At 51.0% G+C, this 27,424-nt stretch overlaps 3 protein-coding genes across 9 annotated transcripts; 1 reads left to right on the forward strand and 2 right to left on the reverse strand.

Moving 5' to 3' along the window:
* Positions 1-227: 227 nt before the first annotated feature.
* On the reverse strand, positions 228-2,431 carry LOC115834774 (ribonuclease Y-like). 3 transcript variants are annotated; one of them, XM_030811226.1, is made up of 2 exons: positions 1,517-2,431; positions 228-1,411 (listed from the first exon to the last, which is right to left on the reverse strand). In XM_030811226.1, exons 1-2 carry the CDS (start codon positions 2,074-2,076, stop codon positions 820-822), a joined length of 1,152 nt encoding a protein of 383 aa, XP_030667086.1. In that variant the 5' UTR covers positions 2,077-2,431; the 3' UTR covers positions 228-819. The 3 variants fall into 3 exon arrangements, with proteins under 3 accessions (XP_030667086.1, XP_030667084.1, XP_030667083.1); XM_030811224.1 differs by having other exon boundaries at positions 228-1,474; XM_030811223.1 differs by having other exon boundaries at positions 228-1,285; positions 1,328-2,431.
* A 138-nt stretch (positions 2,432-2,569) lies between these two features.
* SNX32 (sorting nexin 32) lies at positions 2,570-22,169 on the forward strand. Of its 3 annotated transcripts, none has more exons than XM_030811228.1 (13): positions 2,570-3,042; positions 16,622-16,726; positions 17,067-17,177; positions 17,297-17,418; positions 17,578-17,701; positions 17,898-18,002; positions 18,202-18,307; positions 18,471-18,546; positions 18,783-18,822; positions 19,606-19,692; positions 19,771-19,930; positions 20,014-20,099; positions 20,859-22,169. In XM_030811228.1, exons 1-13 carry the CDS (start codon positions 3,007-3,009, stop codon positions 20,898-20,900), a joined length of 1,200 nt encoding a protein of 399 aa, XP_030667088.1. In that variant the 5' UTR covers positions 2,570-3,006; the 3' UTR covers positions 20,901-22,169. The 3 variants fall into 3 exon arrangements, with proteins under 3 accessions (XP_030667088.1, XP_030667087.1, XP_030667089.1); XM_030811227.1 differs by lacking the exon at positions 20,859-22,169 and adding an exon at positions 20,409-20,828; XM_030811229.1 differs by lacking the exon at positions 20,859-22,169 and adding an exon at positions 20,409-20,828 and having other exon boundaries at positions 17,091-17,177.
* CFL1 (cofilin 1) lies at positions 21,922-27,387 on the reverse strand. Of its 3 annotated transcripts, none has more exons than XM_012495885.2 (4): positions 27,262-27,387; positions 23,056-23,363; positions 22,775-22,851; positions 21,922-22,569 (listed from the first exon to the last, which is right to left on the reverse strand). In XM_012495885.2, the coding sequence occupies exons 1-4, from the start codon at positions 27,286-27,288 to the stop codon at positions 22,457-22,459; spliced, it is 525 nt and encodes a 174-aa protein (XP_012351339.2). In that variant the 5' UTR covers positions 27,289-27,387; the 3' UTR covers positions 21,922-22,456. The 3 variants fall into 3 exon arrangements, with proteins under 3 accessions (XP_012351339.2, XP_030667090.1, XP_012351329.1); XM_030811230.1 differs by lacking the exon at positions 27,262-27,387 and adding an exon at positions 25,218-25,751; XM_012495875.2 differs by lacking the exon at positions 27,262-27,387 and adding an exon at positions 24,753-24,957.
* Positions 27,388-27,424: the final 37 nt, after the last annotated feature.

Genomic DNA, 27,424 nt, shown 5'->3' on the forward strand with positions numbered 1-27,424 from the left:
CCTCTCTGTAATCCCAGCTACTTGGGAGGCTGAGACAGGAGAATCGCTTGAGCCTGGGAGACGGAGGTTGCAGTGAGCCTAGATCGCACTACTGCACTCCAGCCTGGGCAACAGAGCAAGACTGTCTCAAAAAAAAAAAAAAAAAAAAAGAAAGAAAAGAAAAGAAAAGAAAGAAAAGAAGAGAAAAGAAAAGAAAAGAAAAGAAATAATGAAGGACATACCAACAAACACAATCACCATTATGGCATGTGGCTTCTTATGTTTTTTCTCACTTCTTTCTTATCTCCTCTCCAGCTTTTGTCACTTGGGAGCTCTTCATTCTTCAGGCTCCTCTTTCAGAAATTTTGCCCACTTCAGTCTGCACCTTCTTCCACAACCCTCAAAATCTACCCTTTATCCTGCTGCAATTCTCCATCTCATACACCCCATCACATGTCAGACTAAATCCTTCTAGCCCATCCTCCATCCTTTTCTCTAACATTTCCCTATGAGCTCCCAGTCACAGCTTTTCTCCCAATATCCAAGTGTCCTCTGTCAACACGTTACCAAGTCTTCTCTTTCTCCTCCATATGTTCCCACTTCCCTTTGAATCAGACACTCCTCTTTGCTTCCTTTGATCCTGGCCTCTGCCTTCAGCCCCAGCAGCTCTTCTTCCTCACTTCCACTCTCTTTTATTTTAGGCTCAGACTCTCTCCTTTCCTTTCTCAACTTTACCCCTTCCGTGTCAATAATGTTCTGCCTGGCTCTAATTTCTCCTCTGACTTTCAGTACTTCCCTTGTCTGCCTCTTTCCTTATTTGGTGTCAATCCTTCATCTGCCTCATTCACTGGTACCTTCACCTATAATATCTTTCTTTTCCATAGAAACAGATTCATCAGTGATATCTTTCACTTCACTCAAGACACCCCCCTCAACTCCCACTCCTTTCTCAGTCCCTTGTAGTTCCTCATTCCCTTTGACACTTTCAAAAGGAATTTCCATCTCATCATCAGTAAATGCCATCACTCTTTCATTGCCAGTAACTTCTACCACTTTTTCAATGTTCTTCTCATTTATGCTCCCCATTCTTGAGCCCTCCAATTTCTCCCCACTGGTCCCCAACTTCTCCTCACTAGATCTCAGCTTCTCCGCACTTGACCCCAGCTTCTCTCCACTCAACCTCAGCTTCTCTCTGCTTGATCTCAGCTTCTCTCCACTGGTTCCCAGTTTCTCTCTGCTTGATCTCAGCTTCTCTCCACTCAACCTCAGCTTCTCATCACTTGTTCCCAGCTTCTCTCCACTCAACCTCAGCTTCTCATCACTTGTTCCCAGCTTCTCTCCACTCAACCTCAGCTTCTCTCTGCTTGATCTCAGCTTCTCTCCACTCAACCTCAGCTTCTCTCTACTGGTTCCCAGCTTCTCTCCACTTGATCTCAGCGTCTCTCCACTCAACCTCAGCTTCTCATCACTGGTTCCCAGCTTCTCTCCACTCAACCTCAGCTTCTCTCTGATTGATCCTAGCTTCTCTCCACTCAACCTCAGCTTCTCTCCACTGGTTCCCAGCTTTTCTCCACTTGATCTCAGCATCTCTCCACTCAACCTCAGTTTCTCATCACTGGTTCCCAGCTTCTCTCCACTAGTTCCCAGCTTCTCTCCACTCCATCTCAGCTTGTCTCTACTTGATCTCAAATTCTCTCCACTTGATCTCAGCTTTCTGCCACTGGACTTCAGCTTCACTCCACTGGACCCCTGCTTCTCTCCCCTGCACACCAGCTTCTCACTAGTAGACCTCCGCTTCTTTACACTTGATCTCATCTTGTCTACACTCGACCTCAACCCCTTCTCATTCTGTCCCAGTTTATATCCACTGGATCTCAGGTCCTCTCCACTGGTCCCTACCTTCTCCCCAGCAGACCTCAACCTCTCTCCAAACCCAGACCCCTTCATAGGCCCGGCTGTCATCCCTGCACTCTTAGATTTAGCCCTTATTTCGTGTTTGACCTCTTGCTTTCCCCAAATTCCCCTTGGGCTGTCTTTCCCCAAATCTGCTGAAGCTTGTGATGCACTTGCTCCACGGTACAGCGGCTTCACATCCATCCTTTCCTGACTCGGGCCTGGCTTCCCTTTCAAGACCGTCTTTTCCACATCTTCCAGTCTCCAGTATCAGACTCCAGCTTCGGTTTTTGAGTGTTTCTAGTCAGGAGCTCCACTCTCTTCCCAAGTACCATGAGCCCGTTCCAAGGTCCCCAGGTTTTCTCTCGCAGCATCGGCACCCCCTTGCAGCCCCGCTCCAGTGGCGACCGTTCGCGGACCCCGGCCTCGCTTGGGGCGCCCTGGCCGCGGGACTTGTGGAGCCCCCTAGTCCTCCTAGGCTGCTTACCCCGCCGCTCCCTCCCGTCCAAGGGCTGAAACCTTAACAGACCCCCCTTCTCCAGAGACATTGTCCCCTGCCCTCGCCCCTGGTCCACCACCCACATCCCCACCACTGCTTCCCATTCCCCGTCCCCACCCTGCCACCCTCACCCTCTTCCCCTTCCCCTTCCCCACTGCCTGGTGGGCGCCAGACTGGGCGAGTGCGCACGCGCAGGCCGCACGTGGCTGTTGGAAGGAGGGGCCCGGAACGGCGGCATGGGGTTGTGGCGGGGTCAGTCCGCCGGGGACTGGAGGGAGACGCGGCACGCGGCCTCTGCGACCCTATAAGCTCTGACCCCAGCTCCCACACTGTCGCCTATCACCGGCCCACTCTCCGTGCCGCGTGCCCCTTAAAAGCTGGGGCCTGGGACAGGAACGACAGACATTGCAGCCAATGGCGTCACTCAATCGAAAGGCGCGGCACCCAATCGAAAGGCGCGGCTGAGGGAAACGAGGTGGGAACCGCCCCCGACTCCAGGTGACTCCTTGGCCGGGCGGGGGAGAGCGTCCCCGTCAGCTGAGAGCATCCTTACTTGGTCGGTTCCTCGGGCGAGTAAAGGGGACGACCTGCGGGAGCACGCGGGCAGTGGCCGGACGCTGAAGCCGAGGAGAGCGATGGAGACGCATGCGGAGGCTGGGAAGGAGGGCAAGGTAGAGAAAGGATGAAGAGCCCCCCTTCAGCCTCCCCTCACTCTATGAAAGCCCGTGATGCCCAATCATGCGGTGGTGTGTGTGTGTCTGTGTGTGTGTGGTCTGCCTCTGTGTGTTTCTGTGTGTGTCTGTGTGTGTATAGTCTGCATGTGTCTGTGTCTCTGTCTGTGTGTGTGTCGATGTGCCTGCATATGTCTGTGTGTGTGTCTGTGTATGTCTGTGTTTGTGTCTGTGTGTGTCTGTGTGTCTCTGTGTGTGTCTCAGTGTGTGTCTGTGTCTTTGTGTGTCTCTGTGTATCTGTGTGTGTGTCTGTGTGTCTGCGTGTCTCTGTGTGTGTGTATGGCCTATGTGTGTCTGTGTGTGTGCACGTGTGCGTCCGTGTGGGTGTTTGTGCGCGCATGTCTGTGTCTGTCTCTGTGTGTGTCTGTGTGTGTGTGTCTGTGTATGGTCTGCGTGTGTCTTTGTGTCTGTGTGTGTCTGTGTGTATGGTCTACATGTGTGCACGTGTGCATCTGTGTGTGTGTGTCTGTGTGTGCACGCATGTGTCTGTGTGTGTCTGCGCATGTCTGTTTCTCTTTGTGTCTGAGCGTGTGTGTGTCTGTCTCTGTGTCTATGTATGGTCTGCGTGCATCTTTATGTCTGTGTGTGTGTGTCTCTCTGTGTGTGGGTGTCTGTGTGTGTGTGTATGGTCTGCGTGTGTCTGTGTGTCTCTGTGTATCTGTGTGTGTCTGTCTGTGTGTCTGTGTGTGCATCTGTGTGTGTCTGTGTGCCTATGTATGATCTGTGTGTGTGTTTCTCTGTGTCTGTGTGTTTGTGTGTGTCTGTGTATCTGTGTGTTTCCATGTGTGTCTGTGTGTGCGTGTGTCTGTCTCGTGTGTGTGCGTGTGTGTGTGCCCATGTGTCTCTGTGTGTATGTGTGTGTCTGCGTAAGTGAGAGAAGGGAGACTTGAGCAAGGGAGTGGGGAGCCTCTGTGGCACCTGTGTGTGGACTGATGAGGATGCCAAGGGAGGCAGGGTTTTGCCTTTGTCCTGACAGATAGAAAGGGACCCATCACTGTCACTCTTACCCTCCCCAGGACAAATTCACGCCAGCTTGATGGGGGTAGGTGGGTAGGGGGTGGGAGGTGAGGGCGGGGAGGAGGGCAGGATGTTAGGGACTGAGCAGAGGTTGGCGTCCTCTTCTCCTTTCCCAAGGTGAGAGAATCCAGTTCAGCCCTAATGGCTTCACTTGTGTTCTGAGTTCATATAATCATAAGACCATTTCTTCCTTTTGACCTCCTTCAGCAAAGAGTTGTCGAGCATCCACGTTGTGCCAAGGATGGTTAGTGCATGGAAAGGTGCACCCTTTTGGGAGATGGAGGCATATGCATAGTGGGCCGTGGCTGAGGATGAGGATGGAGCAGCTGTGATCCACCTTTGAGGCCCATCTCCCTCAAGCAGCTACCAAGCAGTGTAGGTCAGAGCAGAGATACTAAGGCAGCAGGAAAGAGGCTGGAGACTAGGGGACCTGCTGTACCAGTTAGCCAGACTGCATGTGTTTGGGGTCTGGGGCAAGTGGGAGAGCCTGCCTTGGGAGTGTCAGAGAAGCCAAGAAATGAGGAGTGGGGGTCAAGTGGTTTAGAGGGGCAAGAGGGGCTGAGAGACACAAAGCATGGAACAGAATGGTCTGCTTCAATGTTTATCTATGTTCATCTTCGTGGTTAAAGGAGTTAACATATATAAAATGCTTAGGGCATATATATGAAATGGTTAGAGTGGTGCCTAGCATATTGTAAGGGCCAACATAAGGGTTAGCTATTATATTATTATTATTGTTATATTATTATTGCTGTATGTTCTGAGGATGTGCTGAGCTATTGAACAGATGGATGCATCCCCCAGCCTTTGCAGGAGCCATACTCTCTGAAAGTTCACTACCAATACTTATCCTCTAGGTTAGGTATTGCCTTCTCTAAGATCTTCCTTTAAATATAGAGACATTAAAAGAATATATAAGCAAAAATATAATAGAGGAGAAAATGAAATGATATAAAATACTGGCCAGGAGTGGTGGCTCAAGCCCGTAATCACAGCACTCTGGGAGGCCAAAGCAGGCAAATCACTTGAGGTCAGGAATTCAAGAGTAGCCTGGCCAACATGGTGAAACCCCATCTCTACTAAAAATACAAAAAATTGGCCAGACATGGTGGTGCGCGCCTGTAATCCCAACTACTTGGGAGACTGAGACAGGAGAATAGCTTGAACCCAGGAGGCAAAGGTTGCAGTGAGCGGAGATCGCACCATTGAACTCTAGCCTGGGCAACAGAGCGAGAATCTGTCTCAGAAATAAGTAAATAAACCCAGAGGATTATAAATAATTATACTATAAAGACACATGCACACGTATGTTTGTTGCAGCACTATTTACAATAGCAAAGACTTGGAACCAACCCAAATGCCCACCAATGATAGACTGGATAAAGAAAATGTGGCACATATATACCATGGAATATTATGTAGCCATAAAAAAGAATATCATGTCCTTTCCAGGGACATGGATGAAGCTGGAAGCCATAATTCTCAGCAAACTAATACAGGAACAGAAAACCAAACACCACATGTTCTTACTCATAAGTGGGAGATGAACAATGAGAACACATGGACACAGGGAGGGGAACAACACACACTGCGGCCTGTAGGGGGCTGAGGGGTAAGGGGAGGGACAGCATTAGGACAAATACCTAATGCATGTGGGGCTTAAAACCTAGATAACGGGTTGATAGATGCAGCAAACCAGCATGGCACATGTGTACCTATGTAACAAACCTGCACATTCTGTACATGTATCCCAGAACTTAAAGTAAAATTTAAAAATTAAAATAAGATAAATAAATAAAAGAAATAATATAAAATACTATTTAAATAATCCAAAAGAAGAAAGAAAGAATACAGGAATAAAAACAGATGGGACAAAGAGAAAGCAAAAAGCAAGATGACAAGTTGGTAGCCTGCTACATCAGTAATTACAATAATTATGAATGGACTAAATTCTCCAATTTAAAAAAACATTGTCAGATTGTATTTTGGAAGAAAAACAACTAGAGTCTGTTAAAAGAGACATGTTTTAAATATAAGGACACAGAAAGGTTGACATAAATGGGTGGGAGCTGGGCATAGTGATGCACACCTGTGGTCCCAGCTATGTGGGAGGCAGAGGTAGGAGGATTGCTTGAGCTCAGGATTGTTTGAGGTTACAGTGAGCTGTGATTGTGTCACTGCACTCCAACCTGGGACACAGAGTAAGACCTTGTCTTAAAACAAAAACAAACAAAAAAAAGGGGCCAGGCACAGTGGCTCACACCTGTAATCCCAGCATTTTGGGAGGTCAAGGCGGGCAGATCACTTGAGGTCAGGAGTTCGAGACCAGCCTGGCCAACAGAGTGGAACCCCATCTCTACTAAAAATACAAAAATTAGCTGGGCATGGTGCCACACACCTGTAATCCGCACTACTCAGGAGGCTGAGGCAGGAGAATGGCTTGAGCCCAGGAGGTGGAGGTTCCAGTGAGCCAAGATCATGCCACTGTACTCCATCCTGGGCAACAAAGCAAGACTCTCTCAAAAAAAAAAAAGAAGAAGAAGAGGAAGTATATTAGAAATAAAGAAGGATGGCTGGGTGCGGTGGCTCACGCCTGTAATGCCAGCACTTTGAGAGGCCAAGGTGGGTAGATCACCTGAGGTCAGGAGTTTGAGACCAGCCTGGCCAACGTGGTGAAACCCCATCTCTACTAAAAATATAAAAATTAGCCAGGCATACTGGCAGGCGCCTGTAATCCCAGCTACTCGGGAGGCTGAGGTAGGAGAATCACTTGAACCCGGGAGGTGGAGGTTGCAGTGAGCCGAAATCACACCATTTCACTCCAGCCTGGGTGACGAGAGTGAAACTCTGTCAAAAAAAGAAAGAAAGAAGGAAAGAAGGAAAGAAGGAAGGAAGGAAGGAAGGAAGGAAGGAAGGAAGGAGGGAGAAATAAAGAGGGACATTTTATAATGATGAAAAACTTGATTCCACAGAAAGATAAAACAATCCTAAATTTATATGCACCTAATAATATAGCATAAAAATATGCAAAATAAAAGATGACAGAACTAAAAGGAATAATAGGCAAACCTACAATTAAATAGTAAGTAATTGTATTTTTGTTTTAGAAATGGGGTCTTTTTATGTTGGCCAAGCTGGTCTCCAACTCCTAAGCTCAAGTGATCCTCCCACCTCAGCCTCCCAAAGTGCTAGAATTATAGGCATGAGTCACCATGCCCATACCAGTTAGAAATTTTAACACAATTCTCAACTGTTAGAACAAGCAGACAAAAAAATTAGTAAGGATTTAGAAGATTTAAAGAACATGATTAATCAACTTGATCTAATTGACTTATGTAGAGCTGTATACCCAACAACTGCAGAAAATACATTATTTCAAATGCACATGAAACATTTACCAAAATAAATGATATGTTGAGCTATAATGCAAGTATCAATAAATTTTAAAAGACTGAAATCATATAGATTATATACTCTGACCCAGAATTAATGTGGAATCAAAACAAAAACATAACTAGATTCCAAAATATTGGAAATTAAGCAACATGCCTCTAGATAACTCATAGGCCAAAGAAGAAATTATAATGGAAATTAGAAAATATTTTTAAATTTATGATTATAAAAATATGACATATCAAAACTCATAAGATACACAGTTTTCAGAGGGAGATTTATACCACCACATGCATATTTTAGAAAAGAAGAAAGCTTTGAGTATATGACACTAAAGAAAGTAAGTAATTATTATTATTATTATTATTTTTGAGAGGGAGTCTCACTTCGTTGCCCAGGCTGGAGGGCAGTGGCATAATCTCAGCTCACTGCAACTTCTGCCTGCCGGGTTTAAGTGATTCTCCTGCCTCAGTCTCCCGAGTAGCTGGGACTACAGCTGTGCGCCACCACGCCCGGCTAATTTTTTTGTATTTTTAGTAGAGACGGTGTTTCACCATGTTGGCCAGGCTGGTCATGAACACCTGACCTCAGGTGATCCACTCGCCTCAGCCTCCCAAAGTGCTGGGATTACAGCATGAGCCACCGCACCTGGCTGGAAAATAAGTAACTAAAAAAAAAATTTTTGTGAACCATGATCACACCACTGCACTCTAGCCTGGGTGACAGAGCGAGACCCTGTCTCCAAAAAAAAAAAAATTATCAAGCTGAATAAGCAATATATAAAAGGATAATACTTCATGAACAAGGCCTTCTTCCAGGAATGCAAGGTGGTTTAACATTTGCAAATCAATCAATGAAATTCAGCATGTAAACAGATAACAAGAACATCCATATGATTATCTCAATCAAGGGAAAAACGATTGATAAAAATCAACACTCTCATCAAATTAGGCATAGTGGGGAGCTCCATCAAGCTTCATTAAGATACTCTTGATTAAAAAAAGTATCTAAAATCACTTTGGGGTTAAATTTAAATGCAGTCCCTCTGAGATTAGGAACATGTCATCATATCATCATTTCTACATTGTACTGGAGGTCCTGGCAAGTATAATAAGGCAGTAAAAAGAAATAAAGGTTGGAAACGAAGAACTAAAACTGTCGTCATTTTAGATTATAGGACTGTATATGTAGGAAATCCAAAAGAACTGGCCAGGAAGGTGGCTCAGGCCTGTAATCTCTGCACTTTGGGAGGCCTAATTTAGGAGATCTCTTGAGCCCAGGAGTTCGAGACCAACCTGGGCAACATAGTGAGACCCTATCTCTACAAAAAAATACAAAAATTAGCCAGGCATGGTGGCAGATGCCTGTAGTCCCAGCTACTCAGGAGGCTGAAGTGGGAGGATCCCTTGAGCCTGGGAGTTCAAGGCTGCCATGAGCCAAGATGGCACTACCACACTCCATCCTGGATGACAGAGCAAGACCCTGTCTCAAAAAAAAAAAAAAAAAAAAAAGAATCTACAAACGATTAAATTAATAAGTGAGTTCAGCAAGATATTTTAAAAATTTATTAAAATTAACAAGTAAATTTGTGGGGACACAAGGTAAATATATAAAAATCTATTACGGTTTTTTTTGTTGTTCTTTTTTTTTTCGAGATGGAGTTTCACTCTTGTCACCCAGGCTGGAGTGTAATGGTGCGATCTCGTTTCACCGCCACCTCTGCCTCTGGGTTCAAGGGATTTTCCTGCCTCAGCCTCCTGAGTAGCTGGGATTACAAGCGCCCCCCACCATGCCTGGCTAATTTTTGTATTTTTAGTAGAGACGGGGTTTTACCATGTTGACCAGGCTGGTCTCAAACTCCTGAGCTCAGGTGATCCACCCGCCTCGGCCTCCCAAAGTGCACGAGCCACCTCACCCAGACTTTTTTTTTTTTTTTTTTTTTGAGACAGGGTCCTGCACTGTCATCCAGGCTGGAGTGCAGTGGTATGATGGTGTGATCATGGCTCACAGCAGCCTCGACCTTCTGGGCTCAAGCGATCCTCCTGCCTCAGCCTCCCAAGTAGCTGGGACTACATGTGTTTGCCACCACACCTGGCTAATTTTTGTATTTTTTTGTAGACATAGGGTTTCGCCATGTTGCCCTGGTTGGCCTTGAACTCCTTGGCTCAAGTGATTCTCCTGCCTCAGCCTTCCAAAGTGCTGGGTTCACAGGCATGAGCCACCATGCCCAGCCTATTGTGTTTCTATATACAATTAGAAGATGAAACTTTTAAAAATATAATTTAAAAAGCAAAGAAAGGGCGCCTATAATCCCAGCTGCTTAGGAGGCTGAGGCAGGAGAATCGCTTGAACCCAGGAGGCAGAGGTTGCAGTGAGCTGAGACCGCACCATCGCACTCCAGCCTGGGCAACAAGAACAAGACTCTGTCTCAAAAAAATAAATAAATAAAATAAAAATAAAAAGCAAAGGAAAAAGAGAATCATCAAATACCTAGGAATAAATCTCACAGAAGACATGCAAGACCTTTACACAGAAAACTACAAAACATTAAAGATGACTTAAATAATTGGAAAGATATTGCATGTTTTTAGATTGGAAGATTAAAAATTATAAATTATAAAATTACGAAGAGATCTAGTCTTCCCAGATCGATCTATATATTTGATATAATCACAATCAAAATCCCAGTACGTTTTTTAGGGGTAGAAATTAACAAGCAGAATATCTGTAGAAATGTAAAGGACCTATAATAGCCAAAATTATTTTGAAAAGAAAGAATAAAGTTGGAGGCTTTGCACTATCTGATTTCAAGTTGCACCTGTCAAGTTACAGTAACCAAGACAGTAAGATATTATCGTACGGATAAACATTTAGACCAATGGAACACAGTAGAGAGTCCAAAATTTGTCACTCTTAATAGGTCAATTGATATGTGTACACCAAAGCAATTCAATAGCAAAAGGAAAATCTTTATAACAAACAGTGCTCAAATAGCTGGCCACATTGCACAATGAATCACAACCCATACCTCACACTGTGTATTCAAAATGAACTGAAAATCGCCGGGCGTGGTGGAGCATGCCTGTAATTCCAGCACTTTAGGAGGCCGAGGCTCAGGTGGATCAACTTAGGTCAGGAGTTTGAGACCAGACTGGCCAACATGGTGAAACACCATCTCTACTAAAAATACAAAAAAATTAGCCAGGCATGGTGGCACGCGCCTGTAATCCCAGCTACTTGGGAGGCTGAGGCAAGAGAATCACGTGAACCCAGGAGGCGGAGGCTGCAGTGAGCCAAGATCGTGCCACTGCACTCCAGCCTGGGTGACAAAGTGAGACTCCATCTCAAAAAAAAAAGAAACACTTTGGGAGGCCGAGACCGGCGGATCATGAGGTCAGGAGATCGAGACCATCCTGGCTAACACGGTGAAACCCCGTCTCTACTAAAAATACAAAAAATTAGCTGGGTGTGGTGGCGGGCGCCTGTAGGCCCAGCTACTAGGGAGGCTGAGGCAGGAGAATGGCGTGAACCCGGGAGGCAGAGCTTGCAGTGAGCCGAGATCACGCCATTGCACTCCAGCCTGGGCGACAGAGCAAGACTCCGTCTCAAAAAAAAAAAAAAAAGAAAGAAATAAAGAAATTAAAATGAAGAAAATAAATTGAAAATAGATCATAGCTGGGTGTGGTGGCTCACGCCTGTAATCCCAGCACTTTGGGAGGCCAAGGAGGGTGGATCACTTGAGGTCAGGAGTTTGAGACCAGCCTGGCCAAAAGAGTGAAACCCCATCTCTACTAAAAATACAGAAATTAGCCAGGCGTTATGGTGGGCGCCTGTAATCGCAGCTACTCAGGAGGCTGAGGCAGGAGAATCACTTGAACCTGGGAGGCGGAGGTTGCAATGAGCCGAGATCGTGCCACTGCACACCAGCCTGGGCAACAGAGCAAGACTCTGTCTCAAAAAAAAAAAAAAAAAAAAGAAAAAGAAAATGGATTATAGACACAAGTGCAAGAGCTTAAACTGTAACACCTCTAGAAAAATAAATAGAATATCTTCATGACCTTGGGGTAGGCAAAGTTTTCTTCAATAGGACACAAAAACCCTTAACCATAGAAATAAAAGACTGCTATGTTGAGCTTGTAACATTTGAACCATTAAGAGTCAAAGGCAAACTACAGACTAGGAAAAGATACTGACAAAATGTATAATCAACAATGGGTTTGTCTCCAGGAACAGAGTTCCTACAAATTACTGAAAAACAGATAATCTGATCTTTCAAAGAGATGGCAGGAAAGAATCAGAGACCTGAATAGGCACTTTACAAAAGAAGATATGCAGATGGCTGATAAATACAGAAAATGCCGCTCAACATCATTCCTCACCAGGTAATACCAGTTACACTCCCCATGCACAATTACCATGCCTCGACTAACAGGGTGAAAGTAAAAAAGACTAACAATTCTGAGCTGTCACAGTGGTTTGTGCCCAGACTGATCTATATATTCGATGCAATCACAATCAAAATCCCAGTACGTTTTTCAGGGGTAGAAATTAACAAGCCAAATATGTGTAGAAATGTAAAGGACCTATAATCACCCAAATGATTCTGAAAAAAAAACGAATAAAGGTGGAGGCCTTACACTATCTGATTTCCAGTCTCACCTGTCAGATTACAGTAATCAGTCCAGTGAGATATTATCATAAGGACAAACATAGACCAATGGAACAGAGTAGAGAGTCCAAAGTTTATCATACTTAATAGGTCAATTGAATACGTGTACACAAAAGCAACTCTCAGCTACTCCAGAGGATTGCCTGAGCCCAGTTCAAGGCCAGCCTGGACAATATTAGCGGGACCCCTTTTCTTTTTTTTTTTTTTGAGACGGAGTCTTGCTCTGTCACCCAGCCTGGAGTGCAGTGGCGCAATCTCGGCTCACTGCAAGCTCCGCCTCCCGGGTTCACGCCATTCTCCTGCCTCAGCCTCTCCGAGTAGCTGGGACTACAGGCGCCCGCCACCACGCCCGGCTAATTTTTTGTATTTTTAGTAGAGACAGGGTTTCACCGTGGTCTCGATCTCCTGACTTCGTGATCTGCCCGCCTCGGCCTCCCAAAGTGCTGGGATTACAAGCGTGAGCCACTGCGCCCGGCGACCCCTTTTCTTTAAAAATAAATAAATAAATAAATAAATAGAGAGAGAGAGAGAGAGAGAGAGAGAGAGATAAAATGACTAACAACTCTGAAGTATTGGCAAGGATGTAGTACAAGTAGAACTTTCATACGTAGTGCTGCTGGGAGTGTGCATTGGTTTTACCTTAGAAAACTGTTTGACAGTATTTACTAAAGTGTTTTAAAAATACAATATGTCTTCTCTGTAACTAAGCAATTCTCATGCCCAGCAGAAATGGGGACTTAAGTCAAAGTCCTCAAAAGACAGCTGGGCATGGTGGCTCACACCTGTAATCCTAGCACTTCGGGAGGCCGAAGCGGATCACTTCAGGTCAGGAGTTCAAAAGCAGCCTGGCCAACATGGTGAAACCCCATCTCTACTAAATTACAAAAATTAGCCGAGCATGGTGGCGGGCACCTGTGACCCCAGCTACTCAGGAGGCTGAGGCAGGAGAATCACTTGAACCTGGGAGGTGGAGGTTGCTGTGAGCTAAGATCACATCACTGCACTCCAGCCTGGGTGACAGAGCGAGACTCTGTCTCAAAAAAAAAAAAAAGTCTTCTAAAGACCTGTGTAAGAATGTTCATGGAAGCCAGATGTGGTGGTGCATACCTGTAATCCCAGCTACTTGGGAGGCTGAAGTGGAAGGATGGCTTGAGGCCAGGAGTTCAAACCAGCCTGGGCAGCATAACGAGAACAGCCCCCTGCTTAAAAAAAAAAAAAAAAAAAAAAAGGCCGGGCACGGTGGCTCACGCCTGTAATTCCAGCACTTTGGGAGGCCAAGGCGGGCAGATCACAAGGTCAGGAGATCGAGACCATCCTGGCTAACACCGTGAAACCCCATCTCTACTAAAAAATACAAAATTAGCTGGGCGTGGTGGTGTATGACTGTAATCCCAGCTACTCGGGAGGCTGAGGCAGGAGAATTGCTTGAACCTGGTAGGCGGAGGTTGCGGTGAGCCGAGATCGCGCCACTGCACTCCAGCCTGGGCAACAAGAGTGAAACTCTGTCTCAAAAAAAAAAAAAAAAAAAAAAGAATAGGCCAGAATAATCTATGGTGATAGAAGTCAGAATGGTGGTTAGTTCTGGGGTGGGGGATAATTGATGGGTGTGGGGCAAGAGGGAGTCTTCTGGAGTGTTTAAAAAAATGTTTTTTCCAGGCACAGTGGCTCACGCCTGTAATCCCAGCACTTTGGGAGGCTGAGGCGGGCGGATGACCTGAGGTCAGGAGTTCAAGACCAGCCTGACAAACATGGAGAAACCCCATCTCTACTAAAAATACAAAATTAGCTGGGCATGGTGGCGGGCGCCTGTAATCCCAGCTACCCGGGAGGCTGAGGCAGGAGAATCGCTTGAACCCGGGAGGCGGAGGTTGCAGTGAGCTGAGATTGCACCATTGCACTCCAGCCTGGGCAACAAGGGTGAAACTCCATTTCAAAAAAAAAATTTAGCTTTAGTTTTTTTTGTTTTTGTTTTGTTTTGTTTTTTTTAGACAGTTTCTCACTCTGTCACCTAGGTTGGAGTGCAGTGGCAAGATCCTGGCTCACTGCAGCCTGCACCTCCCAAGCTCAGTCCTCCCACCTCAGCCCCCGCAAGTAGCTGGAACCACAGGCATGTGCCACCACACCCATTTTTAAAGTTTTTTTGTGGAGGTGGGGGTTGAAGGGTGTCTCACCATGTTGCCCAGGCTTGTCTCAAACTCTTGGACTCAAGCAATTCTCCTGCCTCAGCCTCTCTCCCAAAGTGCTGGATTACAGTACTTTAAAAAAAATTTTTTTTAATTAGCTGGGCATGGTGGCACATGCCCATGGTCCTTGCTACTTGGAAGGCTGAGTCAGGAGGATTGTCTGAGCCCAGGATATGGAGGCTGCGGTGAGCTGTGATGGCACCACCAAACTCCAGCCTGAGTGACAGAGCAAGACCCTGTCTCCAAATAAATAAATAAAATATATATCTATCATGATCTGAGTTGGGTGATGGTTACCCAGCTGTATACATATATACAGATAGTTGGTGCTTTACACTTAAAATTTTTGCACTTTCCTATATATAACTTATACCTTAATTAAAAAAACAAAAGGGGGTCGGGTGCAGTGGCTCACACCTGTAATCCCAGCACCTTGGGAGGCCGGGGCAGGCAGATCACTTGAGCTCACAAGTTCAAGACCAGCCTGGCCAACATGGCAAAACCCTGTCTCTACTAAAAATACAAAAACTAGCTGAGAGTGGTGGCACACGCCTGTAATCCCAGCTACTCAGGAGGCTGAGGCATGAGAATCACTTGAACTCGGGAGGCAGAGTTTGCAGTGAGCTGAGATCACTCCACTGCACTCCAACCTGGGTGACAGAGCAAGACACTATCAAAAAAAAAAAAAAGCGAGAAACAATGTAGAGATAACCCTGTAAACAGTGGCCAGTGACCTCAGGGTCAATTTCTTCATGCCGGACAGCCAGGAGGAGGGGACAGATGCAGGGATCTCTATCCGTGGAAGAGACATCACTAGACCAGCTGCAGATGGGCCACCATCAAGCAAGGTCTTGCCTGTTTCTGGACCCACATATCACCAAGCCCCATCTCAGGGACCATCTCCAAAGTGTGCCAAAAGCAGAGAGAGGAGAGAGTGAGGAGGCCTCCAGATTGAGAGGGGGGACAGATGCCTGTTGTATACTGGTGAGCAGTGCTGAAAGGTAGAGTGATTCCTAAGCCTCTTCCCTTCCCCCTAATACACTTGGCACTATGGTGTGGACACAGTAGGTATTCAATAAATGCATGTTGCTTCCGGCCCTTTGGGAGGCTGAGGTGGGAGGATTGCTTGAGCCCAGGAGTTTGAGACCAGCCTGGGCAACATAGAAAGACCCTGTTTCTAAAAAAAAAAATAAAAAAAAAAGCTTGGCATGGTGGTACATGCCTGTAGTCTCAGCTACCCGGGAGACTAAGGCAGGAGGATCACTTGAGCCCAGGAGTTGGAGGCTGCAGTGAGCTATGATGGCACCACTGCATTACAGCCTGAGCGACAGAGTGAGACCCTGTCTCAAAAATAAATAAATACATGTTGAATAGCTCAATGCAAGAATGAGCTAGTAGCTTGGTGTCTTGTGGATCTTTTCACTTGAAGAAATACACATGCTTTGCATGTAAGCTGTTGCCTCTTGGCACCAAAAGTAGTAAATGGAATGGTTTTGGCAACCCCCCCAAAAGAGGTGGGAATGTCTCATCCAACTCACTTGAAGCCCTGGTTAAGGGATGCCTGAGGTAGCCAGCTGGGGAAGGGGTGGGCAAGTAACTGAGAAAGTGCATGGGGTTGGGAATTAAGAAACTGGGTTTCGCTGGGCACGGTGGCTCATGCCTGTAATCTCAGCACTTTGGGACGCCAAGGCAGGTGGATCACTTGAGGTCAGGAGTTTGAGACCAGCCTGACCAAACATGGTGAAACGCTGTCTCTACTAAAAATACAAAAGTTAGCCAGGCGTGGTGGCTCATGCCTGTGGTCCCAGCTACCTGGGAGGCTGAGGCAGCAGAATCGCTTGAACCTGGGAGGTGGAGGTTGCAGTGAGCTGAGATCACACCACTGCACTCCAGCCTGGGCAGTGCAAGACTCCGTCTAAAAAAACAAACAAAGAAACAACAACTGGGTTTCAACCTGGCACTGTCGCTTTGCAGTTGCATTACCTTAGACAAGTTACTTCCCCTCTCTGGTTGTCTCAGCTTCAATAGCTGTAAAATGGGAAACTTTCTGCCTGCCTCCAAGGATGGGAGGGTTAAAATGTTTTGGCAGTTGCAAAGCTCAGGTCAGTGCCTTATCAGGACCCCTCTCTGGTGACCTGGGGCATTGCTGAAGCAGTGCTGCTGAAGAGGGTTCTGCAGGTGGATCAGAAGGCCTGCAGGGCGAGGAAGGGCAAAGGGGCCATGCTCAGCCAGGCCAGAGACCTCCCCTCCTCCGCAGCCTTCCTGTGCATCGGTGGATCTGCAGGGAGACAGCTCCTTACAGGTGGAGATTTCTGACGCAGTGAGTGAGCGGGACAAGGTGAAATTCACTGTTCAAACCAAGGTGAGGCAGGGCGGGGCACGAGGAAAGGTCCTGGTGGCTGCCCGCAGGAGGCCTCCCCCAGGGGTGGTTAGGCATGTGCCAACACAGCCTGTGGGCACTCTTCTTCCACCTGGCACTTGCCCTCAGCCCTTCCTGGAAAGTGAACCTCTTAGCTCTGCCTAAGGCCCCGAGTCCTAATCATCCCTCTCCACCATTCTAAATGAAATCATGCACACCTGAGCTCTAACTTGGTCCTCCCTGGGATGTGGGATGAGGGGGGCCCAAAAGTGGGTGCCCAGGAGACTTGCCGAGGCAGGGCTTGGGGCAGAGAGAGGACCTCAGTTGGCCTTCCCGCTTCCAGAGCTGCCTCCCTCACTTCACCCAGACCGAGTTCTCAGTGGTGCGGCAGCACGAGGAGTTCATCTGGCTGCATGATGCCTACGTGGAGAATGAGGAGTACGCCGGCCTCATCGTGAGGAGGGGCCGGGCAGGGGCTGGGAGGGACAGGCAGAGCACTTGGGTGAGGACCAAAGGCTGTGACGGCCGTCTCGGCAGTGAGAGGCCTCCCAGCTCCGTCCCTCCTTTGAGCAGATCCCCCCAGCCCCTCCGAGGCCAGACTTTGAGGCTTCAAGGGAAAAGCTACAGAAATTGGGCGAGGGGGACAGCTCTGTCACTCGGGAAGAGTTTGCCAAGATGAAGCAGGAGCTGGAAGCGTGAGTGCCCCCTCCTTTCCCTGCCATCCCCAGAGCCCAGATGTCTTCCCCAGCTATCCCCGCATGAATGTTTAGTGACCCTGACCTCTGACCCCAGAAAGGGGGCAGGCAGGATCATGGGGGCTGAGGAAGGCCCGTGAGCTGCTGTCACTCTCGCAGGGAGTACCTGGCCATCTTTAAGAAGACAGTTGCGATGCACGAAGTCTTTCTGCAGCGCCTGGCGGCCCACCCCACCCTGCGTCGAGACCACAACTTCTTTGTGTTTTTGGAATATGGACAGGATGTGAGCTGGGCCGAATCCCTGGAGTCACCCCTGGGGCAAGAGTCTACCTTGGGTGGGGAGGCACCCAGGGCTGGCAGGGCTGGAGAAGGGGCCCAAGTGGGCCTAATCCTGTGTCACAGCTCCGTGAGTGGCTTGTGACTCGGGATGGGAGGCGAGAACGACCACCCCAGCATCATACCCTCCCTGTGTGCCTCAGCTGAGTGTCCGGGGGAAAAACAGGAAGGAGCTCCTCGGAGGGTTTCTGAGGAATATCGTGAAGTCCGCGGATGAAGCCCTCATCACGGGCATGTCAGGGCTCAAGGTAACCCCTGGTGCTCCTCTCTGGATGCAATCCAGCACCTCAAGTCCACAGCACAGATTGAGGCCCAGGCTGGGTGTGGAAAGGAAGCCACTGGTGGGGCCTGGCCTGGGTTGGAAGGAGATTTTGCCAACCCTGGGTGCCTGTGCTGCCAAGCTCCTTGGTAACCCAGTATAAATGGGGTCCTGCCTGGCTCCCTTAGGAGGTGGATGACTTCTTTGAGCATGAGAGGACCTTCCTGTTGGAGTATCACACCCGTATCCGAGATGCCTGCCTGCGGGCTGACCGCGTCATGCGCGCCCACAAGTGTACGCAAGGCCCAAGGGATCCTGGATCCCCCTGCCCCTCTCCCCAGCGGTTCAACTCCTTGGGGGAGAGAAGAGAGCAGGGCATGCCTTGTTGTCTGTGGCCACAAGCACCAGGGCTTGACATGCAGATTTAGGGGCTCTGATGGGGGCTGTTCCCCAACAGGCCTGGCAGACGATTATATCCCTATCTCAGCTGCGCTGAGCAGTCTGGGAACACAGGAAGTCAACCAGCTAAGGACGTGAGGACTCCCCCTACCCCTACCCTCTCCTTATGCCTGTAATACCATGTCTTCCCATGAGGGGTCACTCTGTAGATGTCTACTGTCAGCTCTAGGTGGGAGGCGTAGGCTCTCCTGTTGGGGGAGGGTGTTGGGAGGGAAAGGGGAGAGGGAGATTCCCAAGAAGGGGCTGAGACAGAGGGGCTTTGAGCTGTTCCTCAGCCCCCTACCCTAACTCCCTCCCTATTGCTTCCTAGGAGCTTCCTCAAATTGGCAGAGCTCTTTGAACGGCTGAGGGTGAGTACCGCCTTCTGCGCTCAAAGGCTTTACTGGTGAGCTTTGCAGGGAAGATGAGTCCTGGCACAGGGAAGAGCTCCAGGATCATCTTGGGTTCAGTGATAACTTGGGCCCAGTGGCAAGTTGGGCTCACACTCCAGACTAGTTTAACAAGAGGTGGGGTGAAGACAAGGATCCAGCTTTGTGTGTGTTGGGGGGTGCGGGGGCGTGCGTGTGCACGCACATGTGTGGCAGGGGAGGGTTGGGAGGCACAAGGGTGTGCCCAAACCTCTGGCAGGCTGCACCCAGCTGCCAGCACACTGCCTGGGCAAACACGTCCCCCACTTTTCCCCAAGAAAGTCACTGGAGTGTTGCCGTCTTCCTAAAATGTCTATTGGACCGCATCTCTTCCCTGCTCAAGGCCCTTCAGAGACCCTGCCCCTTCTGGAAGCTCCTAAAGTCCTGAGCTTCCACTTTCAGCCTCTTGTGCTCCAGCCACTGCCTCCCTTCCCTGCCTTGCCCAAGTGCCTTCCCTGAACTAAAGGTTCCCTGAACACATAGCCGGGCTTGCACAGCTGCCAAGCCCTTGGCTCCCTCTGTCTGGCTCTTACTCAGTCCCCGAGATCCAGACTAGATCCCACTTCCTCTGTGAAGCCTTCCCTGGCCTGCACCCCTCAACACCAGGCCTGATCTGGAACAGTTACCTAAGGCTTCTGTGCTGGATATTTAGATGAAGAGGTGCCTCCCACCCCTTAGCTGCCCCTCTGACAAGCTCCCTTCCCAGTGCCCACCTTCCTGATGCAGAAGCTGGAGGGCCGGGTGGCTTCCGACGAGGACCTGAAGCTATCAGACATGCTGAGGTATTACATGCGTGACTCACAGGCAGCCAAGGTGAGAGGCAGCCCCAGTGCAGCGCTCAGGCCTGGAGGCCAGGACAGGGCAGCAGTGACCCTGTGCTCATGGTCCTAGGATCTGCTGTACCGGCGGCTGCGGGCACTGGCCGACTACGAGAATGCCAACAAGGCACTGGACAAGGCGCGTACCAGGAATCGGGAGGTGCGGCCCGCCGAGAACCACCAGCAGCTGTGCTGCCAACGCTTCGAGCGCCTCTCCGACTCTGCCAAGCAAGGTGAGCCCGCAGCCCCCAGCCCCGGCCTGGGGCCACATGCCCTGCCCTGCCTGGGTCCCCATGCCTCTTCCCCTCCTCTCCAAAGCTCATGGACTTCAAGTCCCGCCGGGTCTCCTCTTTTCGAAAGAATCTCATTGAGCTGGCGGAGCTGGAGCTCAAACACGCCAGGGTGAGCCCTCCCACCTCCCACCTCCCTCCCTCCCCTCCACCCCAGGCACCAGGGTGTGCGTGCATGTGAGGGTGTGCACGCGTGTATGTGCATATGTGGGTGTGGGTGTGGGCATGAGAGGAGCCCCAGCTCAGGCTTGGGGCCATGCTTCCCTGGCTCAGGACCCTTCTCGGTAGGAAGGCCCAATTAACAGCAGCTGTTATTGCAGAGAGCAGGGGTGTGGGGAGCGAGGGAGCATCTAAGGTGCAGAAAGAATGGCAGCCTGACTCAGGGAGCAGGAGACTTCAAGGACCTGTTTCTCCTCTGCAGGCCAGCACCCTGATTCTCCGGAACACCCTTGTTGCCCTAAAGGGGGAGCCTTAGAGCAGCCAGAGCTCAGCCAGACCCTGCTCTGGAGTCTCCAGTGACCAGGGTATCCCAGACCCCTCTCTCCGGCAAGATGTCTCCTTCCCTAGCACAGCGCCACTAGCCACACCCTCACTCTGCCCCACATCCTCTCAGAGAAAGCCCAAGCCCCCTACCACCACCACCACAGGTGCCAGGCCCTGCAAGACAGGGCAGCATGGGCATAATTGGCCACAGTCAGCAGAGCCCCAGGGACCCTGACACCCCTCCCCAGGAAGCTGAGGAACAGCCTCTACCCTCACCCGTGGCCCTGAAGGAACCATAGCTCACTTGATCCCAGCCTGTTCTCCTTCACAAATAAAAACCCTGGTTTTGTAGCAAGGAGGCCTGTTGTCCTTACTTCCCTTCCCACAGCTCAAAGGTCCACCAGGCACACTTTCTGCCAAGGCAGTATGATCAGATCCTGGAGACACCAAGGGCACCCCTGCAGCATCCTCAGCCCTCTCTCCAGTGACAGCAGGCTCCCTGTGGGAAGGCGTGACACCCAGAAGTTGGGACCTAGGAACCCCAGAAGTCTTCCAGGTTTGCCCCCATCCCCATAAACCCTAGCACAAAAATGAATCCCAAGTTCTCCACACCTATTTCCTAACCAGAAAAGGGATCTAGCCCTTCCTCCCAGAACCGCTCACAAGCTCCCGGGAGTTAGGGAGCCAATTGTAACACCAGGAGGCCTTTTCCTCACTTCAGTTGATAAGGGAGATATAGATGCCACATTACCACTCCCAATTCACCTCACCATAGCGCCAGATTTCTTGGATATCTTTGCCTGCTGGGCAGGTGAAAGCCCAAAGTACAGGCTGGAAACAGCCCTTGACAATGCTGGCAAAAGGCTCAGGATACCGGCAACACCCTTTTGGTTAAACACAGGGAGGCGGTGCTCAGGACACCTGGGTCTGAAGTCCCGGGCTCCACCTGGCTGGCCCCACCCTGAATGAACTCCAGCCACATCTAGAGGAGGTCAAAGGCTCAACTTGGCCTGACTCACAGCAGCCACTGAACCTGACCCTCATAAACTTGAGTCAGCCATCCAGGGAAGACAGCAGACCAAACAGAACCTTTAAACTACCTGTGACTTGCCTATCAGCCCACACCTAGGCAGGGACAGAACAGAATATCAGATGGACGTCACTGTCCATCCAGGCAAGGATACAAAGCACCCAGTTCAGGCATAAATCACTTCCGCTGGAAGACCCCTGTAGCCAGCACCCACTCCTTAAACAGCCAGTCCAGTGTCAATCACAGCACCAACAGAATAATGGTGACCATCAGAAAGGCATCTCAGCCAGTCATTGGAGCCAGATAAGGGTGTGCAGGGGCTGGTTGGGTGTGGGGTACAGAGGAGAGAGATAGCACCATTATCCCAGTGCACCCCCAATCCCAAAGTCTCCTGGGCCCCAACCTTGAAACACACATCCCATTAATGAGCCTTTTTATTATTGTCTTTTTTTTTTAATCGAAGGTCCCTTACTGGTCCTGCTTCCATGAGTAGCAGTGACCATGGGAAAAGGGAGAGGAACCAGCCGGCACAGGGAGGGGTCATCTCCACAACATTCCATTTATACACAGAACTAAACAGACAAGCACAGAGTCACTATTGCGGTTAGAAGTTGGCAGCATGGGAAGGGGGGAGGACCAGGTGGGGAATGGGGATGTTGTTAAAAAAAATACAGGCGCTCCCCTACAACCGGGGTGCCTGGGGGGAACTTGGTCTGCTTCAACCCAAGAGGAATCAAAAGATCAAAAGCAGTTTGGGAAGGCCAGAACCGTCAGGGATGGAGGGAGAAGGAAAATCCAGGGGGTGGGAGGTCTGTTTGGCAACTGGGGTGAAGGGATTGCCCTCCCCCTGCTGGGATCCCCCCAGCCCCTCCGGTCTGGCAGGAAGGGGGCATCCTGCAACCCCCGAGGGCAGGTGTGGGGCTGCCAGATGCTCCAGGCAGGGGGCCAGAAGGGGCTCACAAAGGCTTGCCCTCCAGGGAGATGACGGCACTGCCCCCCAGCTTCTCTGCCAGGGTGCAGCGGTCCTTGACCTCCTCGTAGCAATTTGCTTGCAATTCATGCTTGATCCCTGCAAAGAAGAAAGGGGAGCATCTGTGAGCAGGAAGCACTGGGGTGGGAGTAGTTTCTGTGGCTGGGAAGGAGCCAATCAAAGCAGATGGAAGGAACAAGCAGGCAATGAAGACAAGGGGGTGGACCCCCTCTGCATGCCATTCACCCTACCCTGCAGCCAAGGCCAGAGCAGAAGAGCACTCAGCACCAATGCTGGCCCTTACCTGTCAGCTTCTTCTTGATGGCGTCCTTGGAGCTGGCATAGATCATTTTGCTCTTAAGGGGCGCAGACTCGGGGGCCCTGGACAGAAACACGCATCAGGCAACTCGCAGCAACGGCAAAGCCATAGGTGACTTTGAGAAACCCTTCGGCTGGCAGTGAGGAGTCTTTGGTTACAACCCCCTCCCCCTCCAAACCCACACATCTGGGTTGACCAGGAGCCACAGAAATTCCCATCATGAGAAAGGGGGCAGGTGACAGGAAGAAGTGCCAGAATGAGCTCACCAGAAGATAAACACCAGGTCCTCCTTCTTGCTCTCCTTGGTCTCGTAGGTTGCGTCATAGAGGGCGTAGCGGCAGTCCTTATCTGGCAGCATCTTGACAAAGGTGGCGTAGGGGTCGTCGACAGTCTGGCCCACATCGCCCACCAGGATCTCCTTGCCTTCCTCCAGGATGATGTTCTTCTTGTCCTCACTCAGGCAGAAGAGCACCGCCTTCTTGCGCTTCTTCACCTCCTCTGGCGTTGAAGACTTACGCACCTTCATGTCATTGAACACCTTGATGACACCATCAGAGACAGCCACACCGGAGGCCTAGGAGACATGCCATGTATACCTCATCAAGAAAAGGATTCTAAGGAACTGCCCCTTGTTTTCTCAGAAGATTCCAGTCCACGTCCCGAGTGGTCACTAGTGCCCTTCCCAAGGCAAGTCACTAGTTTTCCCACCCAAGCCACTGTCAAAGAACCAGATGGGACACAACCTCAGAATGGCAGCCATGGCCTCTGATCACCTAGTTCAACAACCCCTTCCCTCATTTTACAGGATAGAAATGGAAAACTAGTGAAAAGCAGAGCCCTGACCAAAATGTGAAACCAGAATTAAAAGATCCACTGGCTACTGATTCACTTGCTACTCACAGTACTTGCTCTCAGCCTTTGGATAAAACTGGTGATTTAGAACTTCAGATATGGAGGACCCAAACATCTGAGCCAAGACTCCTCTTCAGAAAGAGCCAAGACCCCACAATGCTAGATGAGACCCCAAGGACACTGAACAGTTACAACAAACCCACCAGAACTGCTTAATACAGTTACTACACAAACGATCCCTGTTCCCTGCTAGGCTCTTTGCCAACCAAGACAATAATCGCAACCCCCAATAAGGACCCTGCCCGACAACTCCCTTCTTCCGGGAATGGTGCTAGGCCCCAAAAGTCGCTGATAAAAATTAACATGCCAAACTCAAGTGCCCAGAGGCCTCGAGGTCTTTAAACTCTTCCTACTCTGCGTCGTGCTTGGGGGTGCCCGAGCCAGGAGAGGGAGGTGCAATCCAAGGTAAATCTGGTCCCCCAAACTCCCCGGAACTGCAGAGGAAGCCGGCCACGTGACTCGGCCTCTTCCGGAGTGGGCGGGGAAAGGAGATCGGCTAGGCCCGGCCCCCTCCCCAATACAGACACGCGTACCGGAGAGGCAGCAGCATCTCCATGTCCCTAACCTTGTGGAATCGCCCTAAAACAACGGGTGTTATCAGACCCATCTGCTGCAGGCAGGAGCCTGGGCAAGCTACATAACCTTCGGTTTTCTCAGCCCTCGGGCCGTATACAGGGGGCGGGGTGGTTTCCGGGCGGTGCCCGCCTGGGTCACTTCCCTAAACTCGGCTCCACCCTCAGGCCCATCCGGGAAGGCCTCGCTGGCCCAGGGCTTCGGCATCGGCGGCCGGGCCTGAGCGTGCGCGCACGCGCCGACAGACAGCACCGTTCCAGCCCTTGCCCGATGCACGGGTGAGAACGCAGCTCGTTAGATGCGCTTCCGAACGGGCCGCGGTCTCTGCGATGCCCCCTCCAAGCCTTGCGGTGCAAGGCCCTAATCGCAGGCACCCACGCCCCAACCGGGACCCCGTCTTCCCAGCATCACCCCTCGCCGCGCCAGCGCCCGCCGCTCCCGGGCGCAGGCATCCCTGCCACCTGCTCGCGAGACGGACCCGGCTACCGAGGGAGGGTGACGCGCAGACAGGAACAGCCTTGGGTGGGGCGCGCGCGCCGAGACCTCTCGCGCGCTTTTCCCTCGCCGCCCCCGGGCCGGGTTTGGACGCCGCGTGCTCCAGTCGAGAGCGCGCCCCTAAGAAGAAACGCGCGACGCCGGCCGTTCCGCGAGGGGCGCCCCAGCGCGCGCCCCGGACCCCTCCCCCCGCGGCCGGTGTCCGCGCGGGCGCACCAGCAGGTGGGGGAGGGGAGCCCAGGCGGCGCGCGAGCGACGTCCAGAACGGCCCTCCCCGGCGCCCACGGGCGCGCACGCGCATTCCGGCACCGCCCGCCCCTCCGTGCGAGACCCTCATCCCGCCCGGGGCGCTGGGGGAGGGGGTGCGGACGTCGCTTCCCCGTCGCCTCCCGCGCGCAGGCGACCGACCCACAGCCGCCTCCCTCGGGCGCCGTGGCCTGCGGCTCACCATGTTTCCGGAAACGAAAAAGAGAGGGCACCGAGAGCTGCTGAAGACGAGAGCGCTGCAGCCGCCGCCGGGACCCGACTGAACGCGGCCTCTCCCGGCCCCTTCCGTTTAGTAGGAGCCGCACAATGAGGGGTGGGGCGGGCTTCCGGCGCTCCCTCTGCGAGCCGACGGGAAATGGAGTCCGCCGGCTCTGCGCCGCCGCCTCGCTCGCTGGGTAACGGAGTCTTCCCGCCGGCCGGCCCCGAGCTGCAGTGCATGCGGGGAAATGTAGGCCCGGGCTCCAGGCGGCACCGCAGCGCGCAGCGCGAGCCCATTGGTCCAATTTCCCAGGAACCGCTCTGAGCCCGGCGAGGCGGCGCTCAGTAAAGTGACCCGAAAACGATCCCCGACTAAGCGGCTCTTTATCTCGCAGCAAAACGGCTTTCTTAAGACCCGTCTGGTATTATCTGGATCCCTTGGCCTGAAATTTTTGAGTGAGGTTAGGGTTTTGCATTTCTGAATCGAAGCAACTATTGATTAGCCTGGAATCCCGACCTAAAGCAAGGAAAATCACAAGTATGAAGGCGTCGTCAGTCGGATAAACACTAGTACTCTGCATGTGCAAAGCCACTCTCGTATCCTCAAAAAAGGCCATGTGTAACGTCAGTAAAATAAGAATAGGAGGAAAAGGCACAGGGGAAAGGTACAAGGAAATCTCTGAGAGCTTTGTTCTTGTTTCAAGATGTTTGGCAAAGTCATGAGGCGTTAAAGGGTAAAGACGAGCGTTTGTGCCTTCAATTCAAGACTTATTTACGTGCCTTTACGTGCCAATGAGACGAAATAGATATTAAACCAGACTTGAACCCAGCTCTCGAGTTGATAGCCAGGTACATGTTTATTCTAACACCCGAAAAACTGAGACAAGTTCTGTGGTAGTATATGCCTTAAAAAAAAGAAACGAGCGGGGGACTCCGGGATAATTTTGTTGTCCTAGAACAGTGACCACAGCCTCACACTCTGCAGGAAGAGAAGACTGGGTCGCAAACAAGTCAGAGGCAAACCCAGAAAGGGAACTGGGGACCCTGATCCTATAAGGGAATTAAGGGTGTAAACGGGTAAACGGAGAGCGATGCCTGGGAGTGGGGTACCTTGCAGAGCATACCGGGGGTTGTAGTCGGGGACATTCCACAGCACCGCCCCCGCCCGGACTCCCGGCGCTCCAGGTGGAGACAGCAGCTTGACCCCTGCCTCCCGCGAGCGACCCTGCATGAAGAGGAGGCTAGCGCCCCCTTTTCCGAGCCTTAGGGTTTCCAAGAGCAACGGGGAGAGGGAGGGGGCTTCGCAGTTACCCTGGAGACGCGCTCCCGCCCGCCCCCAGCTGCGGGATGCCCTAGATGTCCTTATTAGGACAAGAGACTCGAGGGGGCGGGGCCAGCCCGACAGCCGGCTTCAGGCTCCTTATAAGGCCGCGGCGGGCGGGAGGCGGGAGCCGGAGCCCATTGGTCCAATTTAGCCTGGCCGTGGGCTAGGACAGTCCTGAGGGGCGGGCCTGGAGCTCTGGCGCCCACCTCTCTCTTCCTTGCAGGCTGGAGACCTGCGTGTCGCGACTTCCGGCATAGCAGCTAGAGGCCGGGTGCTGCTTCAAACCCTGGCGACCCGCCTGTGTCCAACTCAGCTATACGTGTCCTTCAGGCTTCTCAGGTTGAAGCCCTTTGTAGGGTTTCCATCTTCAACCTCCCTGAGGGTCTCCCACTTCCGATTAGCCACAAAAATGACGAAGTATTCTCCTCTCTACCTGTGTCTGGGCTTCTTAACCCGCAGCCTGCTCCTCCGCCCCCAAACCCAACCACGTGCCCATCTCAGGCCTCCCCAACTGCCAGGATGCCCATGCACCTCTTGCTTACAGTCCTCCTTCCTCTAGGCCTCTGACCCCGACCTTCCAAGTCCTATTTTGGGCCTTTTCGGCACGTCCCCAACTTCCTCTCCACCACACACTCTTTGCCCTGTCACCCGGGGATGAGGATCACCATTTCCTCCAAGGGTCCTGCAGCTCCTCCTGCCTTACCTTTGTGTCCTCATCCCCGGCACCCATTTCTGGGTGTCCTTCCCACCAATACGTTTGCACCCGTTTGTCTCCTAGCCCCCGCCTCTCCTGGATTCTTTTCAAGACCAGTCTCTGTCTCCAGCCTCCTTCAAGCTTGAGGCTGAAGCTGACAATCTTAAGAGAC

Source organism: Nomascus leucogenys, chromosome 4 (assembly GCF_006542625.1).
Source record: "Nomascus leucogenys isolate Asia chromosome 4, Asia_NLE_v1, whole genome shotgun sequence".
In the NCBI taxonomy this organism is placed as follows: domain Eukaryota; kingdom Metazoa; phylum Chordata; class Mammalia; order Primates; family Hylobatidae; genus Nomascus; species Nomascus leucogenys.

What these genes read in the sequence shown, in the direction of transcription:
- LOC115834774 (XM_030811224.1), bottom strand. Translation starts at nt 2,076, where the DNA reads ATGGATGTGAAGCCGCTGTACCGTGGAGCAAGTGCATCACAAGCTTCA. An exon ending in ACCAGTGGAGAGAAGCTGAG is followed by an intron (nt 1,475 to 1,516) that starts GTTGAGTGGAGA and finishes AGAGAAGCTGAG; the next exon opens with GTTGAGTGGAGAGAAGCTGG.
- SNX32 (XM_030811227.1), top strand. Translation starts at nt 3,007, where the DNA reads ATGGAGACGCATGCGGAGGCTGGGAAGGAGGGCAAG. An exon ending in AGGAGTACGCCGGCCTCATC is followed by an intron (nt 17,178 to 17,296) that starts GTGAGGAGGGGC and finishes TCCTTTGAGCAG; the next exon opens with ATCCCCCCAGCCCCTCCGAG. An exon ending in TTTTGGAATATGGACAGGAT is followed by an intron (nt 17,702 to 17,897) that starts GTGAGCTGGGCC and finishes TGTGTGCCTCAG; the next exon opens with CTGAGTGTCCGGGGGAAAAA.
- CFL1 (XM_012495885.2), bottom strand. Translation starts at nt 27,288, where the DNA reads ATGGGTGCCGGGGATGAGGACACAAAG. An exon ending in GACCTGGTGTTTATCTTCTG is followed by an intron (nt 22,852 to 23,055) that starts GTGAGCTCATTC and finishes GTTTCTGTCCAG; the next exon opens with GGCCCCCGAGTCTGCGCCCC. An exon ending in CATCAAGAAGAAGCTGACAG is followed by an intron (nt 22,570 to 22,774) that starts GTAAGGGCCAGC and finishes TCTTCTTTGCAG; the next exon opens with GGATCAAGCATGAATTGCAA.